The 12,730-nt window shown below is 42.7% G+C and overlaps 1 protein-coding gene across 3 annotated transcripts in view; it reads left to right on the forward strand.

Annotated features, from left to right (window-relative positions):
- The window catches only part of Ptprr (protein tyrosine phosphatase receptor type R), a 249,034-nt gene that overhangs the window by 157,514 nt on the left and 78,790 nt on the right, over nt 1-12,730 (forward strand). For all 3 annotated transcript variants that reach the window (XM_006988975.4, XM_006988976.4, XM_006988977.4), the window contains one exon: nt 5,611-5,879. In XM_006988975.4, coding sequence (XP_006989037.1) covers nt 5,611-5,879 — 269 coding nt within the window. The remainder of the gene's footprint in view (nt 1-5,610; nt 5,880-12,730) is intronic.

Consider the following 12,730-nt stretch of genomic DNA (forward strand, 5'->3'; position numbering starts at 1 on the left):
GACATCATGCACTAATTTCATGTCAAAAGTGGACATAAACAGCTACACTTTTCTAACCTGTTATATATAATCTCTAGGGATGATGGAGCTACAGCCAGACACAGTTGACTCCGACGTCATCTCCAAAGCAAGCCTGTAGCTCAAATTATTCTTTTTATGAATTAAGTAGTCTACCATCACCACCCCACCCCACCCCCGCTTACTCACAGTAGTAAAATAATAGCAACAATCAGCAATAGTAATTCATTTCTTCTGCATATTGCATACTGACTGATCCTAAGTAATGTTTAAGTGCCCAACTTTACTGATGAGCAAACCAGGATCCAGAAAAGATAAAGAGTGGCTTGACTCACAGCAAACAATGGGTGGGTATGTGTGGGAGGATTGGAAGAGTAGAAAGGATTGGAATTCAGAGTCAAGTCCATCTGGGATGAAAGTCTAAGCTCATGACCATGGCTCTGCTTGATTCCATGAAGGAGTCAATTGTGGTTTCCCTCATTCCTATCACTCATTCTGTGAACTTCTATTTCTGGACACAAATAGGTCTAGGAACACATGAGTATGCCTGTGTTTATTAGACGGACTCCACCCAGGCAAGACTGATAAGTGGTTGCTGCTCCATGCCTGTGTGCTAAGGACACACCCAAATGCACTTAGTACCTTGTACTGCACCTGATTTTATACATCTGTCTCCTGGAAACCTCTGCATTCCTAGGGACATAGTCAGTCTTGTGCCACGTCTGCATCTACACAGACTTCAATTTCAGGATGGATTGGGAATGTTTATGACATTAAAAGAATAAACTTGTTCATAACTTCCTATAAAATACCACACAGAGCACTGTCTGTTGGGGGCCATCATTTTAAAATTAGAACACACCTTAATTCAAACACAATGTTTTCTGTTACTTGTGAGATTTTAAAAATGAAAATTACCCTGAAAACTGTTTCAAAGGGCTCTGCTTAGCTTCCTCTCCTTTCTGCCTTCCTTGGGTCTCACTGCTGCCATTTTATATTCCCCATACTATAATTCAGCTTTTATAGCTCCTCTTATTCAATATTTCTTTCTCTTTTCCTTCCTCAAATGACCAAATTATTTTAATGCATCCCAAAGCCCCACACAAGCTCTAAAAAAAAAATGAAGGGAAAGTTTTAACTTGTCATGGCTCTGCTAGGCTTTAAGAATGAGATTTTTTTAAAAACAAAGTGAATTCTCATAGGAAAAAGAATGCAAATATTGTATTGAAGGATCCAATCTGTACAGAGAAGTCTCTGACACACACTTCCAGAAACTTTGGCAAAGAGGTCAGGAAGGAGAATGTATGGATTTGAAAGAAGCCATCGTTGAATGCTCACAGGCCTGGGATTCAGGAGACCTGAATTCTAGACTTTATGAGCAGTATTCTATAAGCATGTGAGCATTTTCAGCCTCACTCAGAAACAAAGAGGTTATACCAGATGAGTCTTGGATTCTTTACTCTAGGGCTGCTTAACAATATCACTACTAGAATCAAGGGCTGGCTTTTCTGTTGGGGGTGAGGAGGGTGGCCTTTTCTGTGTACTTTAGAATATTTACCCACAACCTAGCCTATGCTCACTTCATACTCCTGGCACCAGCCCCATGATCCCCCACCCCCAAAGTTTCTCTAGACATTGTCAAATATCCTCTGAGGGACAAAATTCCTACTAGGCAGTTGAAAACCAGTGCTTTACAGCTAAAATCCATGTCAATGGCTTATTTCCAGGAAGCAGCTTCATCTTTTTTCCACAAGTTTTACCAATCAGCCCAGTATTTTCAGTATTTTTAAGTGTCATATTTACATTACATTACATTACATTACATTACATTACATTACATTACATTACATTACATTACATTACATTACATTACATTACATTACAAAATCCAGATTCTGATTTTTCTGAATTCGAATTGTAGAAATTAGTTTGCAAGCAAACCACACAGAGACATGTTAAAAGCCAGAGGTGAAATAGATTACTCATTATAAAATATGTGGCAGAGGCTCCCCACTGAACTCTACGCAACAGAGAAGGACTTTAGACCCCATCTGGTTTACTCTAATGTAATCATAAACTGACCTGTCAAGAATAATTGAGAGCAACTCTATCCTGGCCCTTGTTCTCACAGTAGAATGTCTCCAAAAAAGAAAATATAGGCAAGTAATATAATTGTATATTACATTCATATGTGAAGAGCCTAAATTATAAGACATATGCATTGCTCCTTCTATAAATAAATAATCTATATTGTTAGGATTATTTATTTCTTCATTCAGAAAAATGCCTTGTTTGCAACTTAAAAGGTGATGTCCCACTTTAAAATTGTATTAATTTGTATTTTGGTAGTTTTGGGTTTAGCTTGACACAATAAGCCTCCCATATATGTGCCATCTGGTTGGTGCTGCCCTACTGTGTGTGTGTTTCCACAGAATGGTGGCAAACCCATAGAAGCTGCGAATAAACAGAAAGCGAATGATATTAGGACACTACCCACAGGGTAAAGATACCCCCCTTCAGCATCCTCTGTCCTGTAGGTTCAGGAAAGCACAGTACTTCTCTGAAAGTAAACATTGTACATGGAAGAAGCTCAGCTGTAATGACTGACATCTGTTCTCCCCTTGTGCGGTAATGGTGGTCAGGGAAATATTCTAACTCCACTGAAGTGAGTGTGCTTGTTTGTTTGTATGGATTTTGAGACAGGTTCTTGATGTGTGACCCACATCAAACTTGGATACTATGACCTCAGCCTTCCAAGTGATGAGATCACATATCATGATGAATTCTTCCACAATATAGTTTCCAGGTTATGAAAAAAATGAGCATTAAAAAAAACGGAAAAGATTTGCTCTAATTTCCCATTAGCTCTGTGTATGATGTACATGTCTAGTTATACCTGATATGTACATCATTTTTTCTTAAGGAGATCACCTCCCAGTCCATAACATATCCTTAAAACAGATGGCTTTGAAACCTTTCTCTTGTTTTCATCTGTGTCTCATTCTTTAAAGATTCACCTATTATTTTTATGCATATGTGTGCCTACATTGAGTGTATGTGCACCACATGCATGCAGGAGCCTGCTGAGGCCAGAAGAGGTCCACAGATCCCATGGAACTGGAGTAGTAGACAGTTGTGAGCTACCATATTGGTGCTGGGAATTAAACCCAGGTCCTCTGCAAGAGCAACAAATACTCTTAACCACTGAGCCATCTCTCCTCCCAATTCTGTCCCATTCTTTTGTTCAGCATCCCAAGCAGCCTCTAATGTTGTTGTAGGTATCACTAGTGATACTTTCGGCACTTCCAATTCTGTTCTTAAGTGCTTGCAAAGAAGATTCACAGCTTGCCAATAAGTACTCAGTTCATTCAATTGGAAGGACATTTTATTTCTCTTTTTAAATTTATTTTTTAATTTCATACATATATACAAGGAAATATGATCATATTCAAGGAGACTGATCTCACTCTAATAGTTCATTTTAAATTGGTGTGTTTTAATTTAATTCTGATCCATTTCTTTTGTTTTGTTTTGTTTTTCGAGACAGGGTTTCTCGGTGTAGTTTTGGTGCTTGTCCTGTAACTCACTCTGTAGCCCAGGCTGGCCTCAAACTCACAGAGATTCACCTGGCTAGGATTAAAGGTGTGTGCCACCACTGCCCAGCTCTGATCCGATTTTTGTAGACATATTTTGCTAAACAGGCTCTTCTTCAATATTATTCTGGGGAATACCTGGAAAATATTTTTAATGTTCTAAAATAAATTTTCAAAATGTGTTTATTTCATAATTTTAGATGAATTCATATATGTGTGTGCACATGTATGCACATATATAGAAAGCTTAAATTATCCAGAAGATTTAAAATATAGAAATAACTAGAATTTAAAGGAATTTTGAAAAGACAGGAAAGACATAATGCATTTCATGACTAGCTAGGGAGGATCTTATTAGAAAGGAGCAGGAAATCTTCCTTCCTCCTAAACTCATGTCTGCTCAGCTGATGGATCTCAGAAATTAAACCAGGGAGTCCGATGTCTTGAGGCGCCCTGGAGGCAGACACCCTGGGTGCTGTTCACTTTCACAATTGCAGATAATGACTTGTCACCTCTCCCTCCACACGAATTAGCTCCCCAAGTCACATCCTGAGGACACGCCTGACAAAAGCCTAGGACTTCTGGTTTTTGTAGGAACCGAGGAGCCCGCGTCAAGTAAATGTGGGTGACAATAAAGGAACAATAAAGAGGTGCTCATGACTCTGAGAGGGGACAGCTATAGAAATAAAGGTGGGAAATGCAATCGAGAAAAGTTGGAGGGAGGTTACTGGGGATACGGACACAGCAAGGGAAGATGGGAGGGGTCAACCAATCTGAAGAGACTGTATAGAAACATGATGTGAGCTAATGGGTGTCCCATCATAATTCCATCTCGTGCTTTTAAAAGCTGGAAAGTCTTGTGTTGGAGAGATGGCTCAGTGGTTGAAAGCACTAGCTGCCCTTCCAGATGACCTGAGTTTAATTCTCAGCACCCACATGATGGTTCACAACCATCTGTAACTCCTATCCCAGGGGATCCAGCACACTTTTCCGGCCTCCTCAGGCACCGGCCATGCATGTGGTACACAGACACACATTCAGGCAAAACACCAGCACACATAAAACACAGAAAGTTACTTCTATCTATCTATCTATCTATCTATCTATCTATCTATCTATCTATCTATCTATCTATCTATATCTATCTCTCTCTATACACACACATATATATACATATATACACATATATATGTATATATGTATTAAATACTTAAAGGGGAAAAACAAGAAAATTCTAGCTGTCCAAATTACTCCTTGATGGATGTCCTACGTGTAGTTTGGTCAAGGAGTTAACAGATCCTCAAGCTGATGAATGACTAATGACATGTCTACCAAGACAATAATGGATCGTTTATAGAATAACTATTATTTTATTAATATTGTATGAGCCTTGCTTCCCTGTTATAAAAAGATAACATTATCTGTCTCCATAAAGATCATTGGCCCATGTTTCTTAGCTCTTCCTTCCAAATGCCTCCCATTTCAAGAAACTCCTATGATCAAATATCACCTGGCATCTTTGTAGACTTATTGCCAAATTTCCTTTTGAATATATCCTTGAGGAATATATTAATGTAAACAAACACTCAAGGTGTATGTACAGCCTAACTGGAAATACCAGCCAGAGGCAGTCAGTCTCTGCACCTCCACCCCTACCCCCTACCCCCTAACCCCTGCTTTCCACCCCATCCACACCCCACACACTCCTACCTCTGCCCTACTCCTGCACTGAATACAGTTAATGCTTTCTGCCAGGGTAAGGATCAATCTTGTTCACTTGACGTTATACGGGTATTATTTATGTAACAAGCATATTCTTTAAAGGAAAAAAATCTCAATATCACAAAAAAAACCCAAGAAATTATATCAGAGGGTAGGCTTACTTTATCACTAATGTTTACTTTGCTGTCTTCTAAGGTAGGGGAGATGATGTTCTGTTCATTGCTCAGGACACAAAAATCTCAAAGAAGTTCTTCTATCTTTTATTTTTTTTTTGTAGATTATTTATAGGTTAAAAGAAAGGTTTCAGCTTTCCTTAAGACAAGATAAAGAGAAAAACCAGGAGATCCACCTATCGCCCATCGTGTTACAGCCAGCACATTCGGAGGCCAAGACAGCCCACAGCATGGTCCAGCCTGAGCAGGCGCCAAAGGTGCTGAATGTTGTCGTGGATCCTCAAGGCCAATGCACTCCTGAGATTAGAAGCACCGCCCCCACATCTGTCTGCCCCTCTCCCTTCAAAATGAAACCCATAGGACTTCAGGAGAGGTAAGAGCTTTGACTGAGAGCTCTCCTACATGCTGGCTTTTGTTTTGCTTTGTTCTGAAAAGTCTCCTTCAGCTACAAGGGGTGAAACTGGAAGCGACTGACCACGAAGTAGACCAGAATGACCAAGTGGACACCAGGAAGTAGGTTTCTTGTCACCCAGTGGCATCTCTGTGCTTGGGAAAACCTTTAAGGTACATCTGATTCTTTGAAGCTTGTGTAGATCCAAACAAAGTCCATCTTCAAGTAGGGGGTGGTTCCTACCACCACTTATTAAGTACTTATCAAGGGTCACTAATAAAACAGAGCTATCTTATTTAATTATCATCAAACATGGTATAAAGGGGTTGGTAATAAACCTAAGAGTGTTTCCTACAGATGCCCATGTTGTTTGGAGTCATGTAGAAGGAGTCTGTGCCACTCTTTAATTTGTCTAAAGTTTCCTTTCTGCTTCCTTTAACCACAAAAATTATTGCCGGGCGGTGGTGGCGCACGCCTTTAGTCCCAGCACTCGGCAGAGCCAGGCGGATCTCTGTGAGTTCGAGGCCAGCCTGGACTACTAAGTGAGTTCCAGGAAAGGCGCAAAGCTACACAGAGAAACCCTGTCTCGAAAAACCAAAAAAAAAAAAACATTATATATAGATATCCATATTTTTGCTTCCATTTAAACCAAGTCCCATGGAAGAAAACTAGAATATACACTGTACTTAATGAAGAGTTATAATTTTTCCCCCAAATATTAAACTCTTTTCACAGTGTTCTTGAATAATTATGTTATTTCCCAGTGGTGTGTGGAATTGGACATAGAGGCTGAGACAGGAGGATTCCCATAAGTTTGAGACCACGCTGAGATATATAGTGAATTCCAGGGCAACTTGAACTACAGTATGAAAGTCTGTCTCAAAAGGAGGAGGAGGAGGAGGAGGAAGAGGAGGAGGAGATCTGAAATTCTTTGAATGTGTTCCCAGTGAATGATATTACAAGAGAGACATTTGTTGTGGTTAGCCATAAAGGACCTTGGCAACAGTAGATGCCACTCTAGAGAGGAAAGAGAGCAAAGTCAAATCATTCCTCCTATCCCCTACCCCACACAGCGACATTGTTGCACTTGGGTATAGCTAAATGGCATCCTCAGATTTGGCCTAGAAATGAAGGTGAGACTCCTTCCACTGGCCTTCCTTCAGGAGATAGGTATAAAAATCATGACTAAGTGAATATTAGGGCCTAAATGATATTAAAAACTCAAGAAGTTACAACCTGCATCCTCTATATATAAACTCCCTGATGAAAGCAATCATGTCCTGTGCTTCTGATCCAATGAGAGTGGGATCTCCGATGGGCTCTGGAGTCATAGGTGAGGTTTTATGAGGCTTAACTTGAGGCACGGATTATTGTCCGTGTGGTCTGTGGACAGGATGCTCTCAGGAGAAGCCTGTGAGAAAAGTGGAGAGGCAGAGTGGGGACACGGACCACATGGGGAGCCTGGCTCACCCACAGTAGCTCATGAACAGTTCTCTCACCTTTTGGGAAATGAACTAGGCACCCATCTCCTCATACCAGTTAGGATGCCTGGGGACATAACTTCCTAGTCACCTGCTGTCACCTGGGGGTGATTCTCCAGAAAGTGGCAACCGGGCATCTTTAACAGTCAACGAAGAGGATGAGAATGCTAATCAAGCGGAGGTGGTCTGAAGGGGATACCAGCAACATCACTGTACTTGCCAGTGGTTGCCCCAACTCTTTGTAGCACAGTTAAGTCCATCCTCCAGGTTTCTTTGATCTTTCCAGGTCATTGCCTATGTTCTGCATGGCCTCCTTCAAGTAAACACCATTTGTTCTAGCGGCCGGTATGCGCCATTGAACACAATCTGTCAACCTGACTCATTTGCTCCACCTGACAATACCGGGGATCCTAGCACAACAGGGCACAAAACACGGAGCACAAAAGACCACAGGAAGACTCAGGCTCTTTAGATGCAGGATCTCATTTCATCCTCGAAGAAGAAACTAGTGCTTCGTGTGTTTAGGTTATTGGCAGAGTCGTTTATAAAGTAAGTTTCTGGGCCGTGGCAGGGGTAAACATAACGAAGAGCAAGCATCATGTCCCCAGACAAGCACTGGACTGCCACCTTTGGGGGAAAGATGATAAACTTAACCCTCTATTTATGAAAGATAAATTAAAAACACTTACTTAGTGGGTAAGCAGGTATATTACATATTGTCATCTTACCAATTTTTCCACTAAGTTTTCAGAGTCTTTTTCAGATTTTTAAATCGGGAAAATGCACCTTTGTGGAGCAGACTCAAGGGAGATAACCATTGCTTGCCCAGAAGCTTGCCGCCTGTCCCAGCTTTCCTGTCTTATCTGGTCTTTCTCACTCTAGAGTCCAAATGCTCATCTGACATAAAGGACAGATTGATGGTGGGGAATCTGAGTGCAGTAGAGAAGCGTAGTGGGAGCGGATCGGAGGCAATGATAAAACTCAAGTCCAAAACTACACTCAAAGGACGTTGGGTGAGCAGGGCAGGGCATGTCTCCACTTTGTCCACTATCTGGATTTGTGTGCTGTGAACAGAGGGGTGAAAGGGACATCAGAGGAGGTGAGTGCATGCCCCTCCATCCAGCAGCTGCCATTGCTATTGGAATAAGCAAACACTGGCAACTGACATTCCTGCAGGACAGTGGCCTGCCCCAGGTCAGCCACTCTTAATGTAGAATCTCATAGCATCTTCCCAGCATCCCTTGCGGCACAGTAATAGGGGCATCCCTTGTCCTTTCTTGCAAGTAAGCTGAGACCCAGAGAGAGCGGATAGCATGGCTCACCTCACAAAGAAGTAAAATTAGACTAGAAATTCGCATCTAGAGACTCTGACCACAAAGTTATCTATCCCACCTCCTTCTAGATGACACAGGTGATGATATCTGAACTTTTGGTAGCTTCTCATATCATAATCTTATAAAAGTTATTTTAAGGGGATACCCAGAAATGTGGGGAGCCTTGGGAACACACCCAAGCTCTCCTTAACAATGAATGGCAAGCTATTTTCCTCTTCATTTGTATAATAGACATAATGCATTTTTGTGAGGTGGGTTGGGGCTCTGGAAGTTTAGACAACGATGATTTTTAGAAGCATTCCTGGGTTCCCTAGTAACATATTCTCAAGACCATAGGGACGAATTAAGAAAACAGAGATAAACACTGAGCTTTTGTGTCAAGGCAAGTCGTGAACAGATGTAATAGTTCTCAACCGAAGACATCATAGTGGCAGCAGATACAAACCCAGAAGAATAGACAAGGAGCCAAGGTGATAGGTACAGGTGAGACAGAGATGTAGAGGTAGATTTAGGAGAAGGGCTGGAGAGCAAACCCAGGGACTCATGCATGTTCAGCAAGTGCTCTACCACTTAGCTACATACCCAGCCCAAACACCTATTTTATAAAAATTATAAAACAAGTAGTCTTGCTAAAGCCAAGGCCATCATTTATTGGCAAGCAGGGGCCTCTCTTAAGGCAATGTCTGAAGTGCTTGAGCCTTTGTGGGCTGGGTGGGACCCTCCAGTTTGGGACTTGACTTCACCAGACACCACTATGACTGCTCCCTTTCTCACGTCGCCTTCCCTATCCTCACTGGTGATACCCTGAAACCATGCCAGAGTGGGTCCCAGTGAGAGCTCTTCCTGCTTGTATTTGCTGCTAGTCTACCCAGCATGCAGGCTGCCTTGTGAGATTGATTCGAAAGGACTCAGCCCTTTCCCCACACCAGACTTCTCATATCTGAGAACCTGCAGCCTGAACCCTAGGATGAGTCACATGGGATCCATTTCACAGAATCCATTTCAACACCTACCATGAAGGGGCCAAATCTCATCACCCTGGGAACTCTCTGGCCATTCAGAGTATGCCTTTTTTTTTTTTTTTTTTTAAGAGAGAATTAAATGTGCTTCCTACATGTTGCATAAGGCTGAAATTCTCTAAGAGTTTCTTTTAACTACATATGCATGTGGGAAGGGGCACATTTGGATGTGTATGTACATGCCCTAGGAGGCTAGAGGTACTAGGTCCCCTAGAGCTGGAGTTACAGGCAACAGAAGCCACCCAAGGTTGGGAACTGAACTCTGGGCCCCTAAAAGAAGAGTCCATACTCTTAACCACTGAGCCACCTCTCCAGCCCAAGGCAGGCGTTCTACAATATTCTTGTCATCCTGACCCTGAAGCACAGATACCACAATGGTATCATTTTTGAGACTCCTGTTTACAGATCATTTTGCTCACAATCCACTACGAGCTTTGCTTTGGAGAGTGTTGTGTAAAAGGAGCCGTCTGTCTTTGCTAGGGGACTATCCTCCAGATCTCGATGTACAGGCTGACAGAATTAGGTGAAGCAGCTTGTTTTGTGAGATTCATTTTCATCAGGGCAGACAGGCACAGACTATTCCCAGGGAAAGCCTGGCTTCCTCTTTTGAGCAGCTCTGAATCTTAGGTACTGTGTTAGGTTTTGCCTTTCAGTCTGTTGCCCAGGGTGCTGTTTGAAACATGCCATCCAGCTGAGAATGCGATGGGGTGCATCTCACCGACTCCCTGAATACTGGTTTTCTTTGGAGGGAGGCAGCATCATGTTCTCTTTAGATTTCCCAGGGTTTGCATGCATGACCTTTGGAACCCTGGAAAATGACAGATCACCAAAGGCAAGTAACTTGATCAAAATTAAGTTAGTTTTAAACTCATTGTGTTGCGTCGCCCCCCCCCCCCAGTGAGTATATTACAAAGTAAAGTGCTGCTCCCATTTATCAAGACCTCATATTCCTGTGCAAGGGGGAGGTGGGGGTGGGGAGAATGGGCCTCAGTGGGGCGGGGCTGTGTTCTCAGATCAGTTTCTGTTGCTGCCTGGGGCCAAGCTCCTCTGACTGCAGTGTAGAGAAACAGTGCCCTCTAGTGGATATTGAGTCATTTGCCTCCTAAGAGAAAACTGAATTTTACTTTGATTTACTTATTTATTTCTACTATTGAAAATAATTTTCTTCCCCATACAGTAGATCACGATTACCATCTCCCTTCCCTCTGCACTCCCAGCTTCTCCTCACCTCCCTCCCATCTGGGTCCACTCCCTTTCTGTCTCTTGCAAAGGGCCTGGAGGATAAAAATTAATTAATTAAAAAATAAAAAGAAAGGAAGAAGGGAGAGAGAGAGAGAGAGAGAGAGAGAGAGAGAGAGAGAGAGAGAGAGAGAGAGAAAAGGAGGAAGGAAGGGAGAAAAGGAGGAAGGGAGGGAGGGAGGGAGGGAGGGAGGGAGGGAGGGAGGGAGGGAGGGAGGATCCCTGACTTGACATCATGAGAGAGGGAACCACCAGAGATGCCTTTGCATTTGTTTTGGGTTGGCCATCTCTGTTGGGCATAAGGCCTGCCTTTAAAAGTGGCTTCTTTTCCCTTTGAGACTCCCTTGAAGAAAACTAAACTTGCATTTGAAGTGCTTATCAATTGGAGATAGCGTCTGGGTTTAGGGGGGGGGGGGCGAGGGGGAGGCGTGTGTCCACTTTTTTCAGCTCTGGGACCCCCATAGGATAAAGACCCCTGTGAGCCCTGTTAGTGCTGCCGAGGCCTGTGTGAGTTTTTGTGTGCGTTGGTCTTGTGTTTAGCAGGCCTTGTTTCGTTGGTGTCCTCCATGCCCTCTGGCTCTTACACCCTTTCGGCCTCCTTTTCTACAGGGTTCCCTGAGCCCAGAGGGGAGGGATTGGATGGGGACATTCCACTTAGGGCTGAGTGTTCCAAGGTCTCTGCATGTTGTCTGGCCATGTTCATCCAATTCTTGAGCAAGAGATCTTTATCATCTTGTTCTGGTGATGGTAACTTGTTCTACTATCCGTGTTCTATGGAAAACCAGCTTTTAGAGTCCATCACTTCACCTCCAGGTGTCCACTATTCCCTACTCCATCCTCAGCACCCTATTGGGGGAATAGTGAAAGAACGAGTTCCTAGTTCAGACAGAAACTATAGAAAAGAGGTTCCTGTATTAAGTCATTTGTGGGCAAGTGATCACTTTCAGGTAAATTAGTAAGAATTAAAAAGTGCATGTACACTTTAAAGCGCTGAGCATATCCAAGGGGAGGGAGACAGATCTGAAGGTCTTAGTCTGAGTTTTCTTTGGGGGCAGGGTGTTTTGATTTGTTGTTGTTTGTTGATTTGTTGGGTTTTTTGTTTGTTTGCTTGCTTGCTTGCTTTTGGTTTGGGCAAACTCAACTTAGGAGTTTAATAGATATTTTGGAGGCATGTCCACAGAGATATGTTCAGAATTATTACTTCCCCTGTCATTAATGTAAAAATCTCCGAGAGCAGTGAAGGCGTGAGAGAGATCTTTGCTAAATATCATTTAAGAATTGGTGACCTTAAGTTTTCTAATTTCTAATTTAAATGTGTCCTTCTGTGCGTGGCCTGTAGGTGGCGCACTGAAACAACTGTGCTCCTAGAAGTGAAAACCAAAGGTCCTTTTTCGACAGCAGTCCCAAGACGGGCTTCACATAGCATCTAGGACAGTGGTTCTCACCCTTCCTAACGCTGCGACCCTTTAATACAGCTCCTCATGTTGGGCTGACCCCCAACCATACAATTGTTTTTGTTGCTGCTTCATAACTGTGATTTGGCTACTGTTATGAATCACAATGTAAATATTTTTGGAAATAGAAGTTTGTCGATGGGGTCTAGACCCACAGGTGGAGAACCACCGATTCTAGAGTTCATTCATACCTCTGAAGGGTGGAGGGGGCTGCTTCAGGAAACCCTTCCCACACTGCGTCAACACCCGTCTCTCTGGAATCACCATGTTTTATTTCCAGTGCTACCCAGTGCCGTTTGTTCATAG

Source organism: Peromyscus maniculatus, chromosome 18 (genome assembly GCF_049852395.1).
Source record: "Peromyscus maniculatus bairdii isolate BWxNUB_F1_BW_parent chromosome 18, HU_Pman_BW_mat_3.1, whole genome shotgun sequence".
NCBI lineage: Eukaryota > Metazoa > Chordata > Mammalia > Rodentia > Cricetidae > Peromyscus > Peromyscus maniculatus.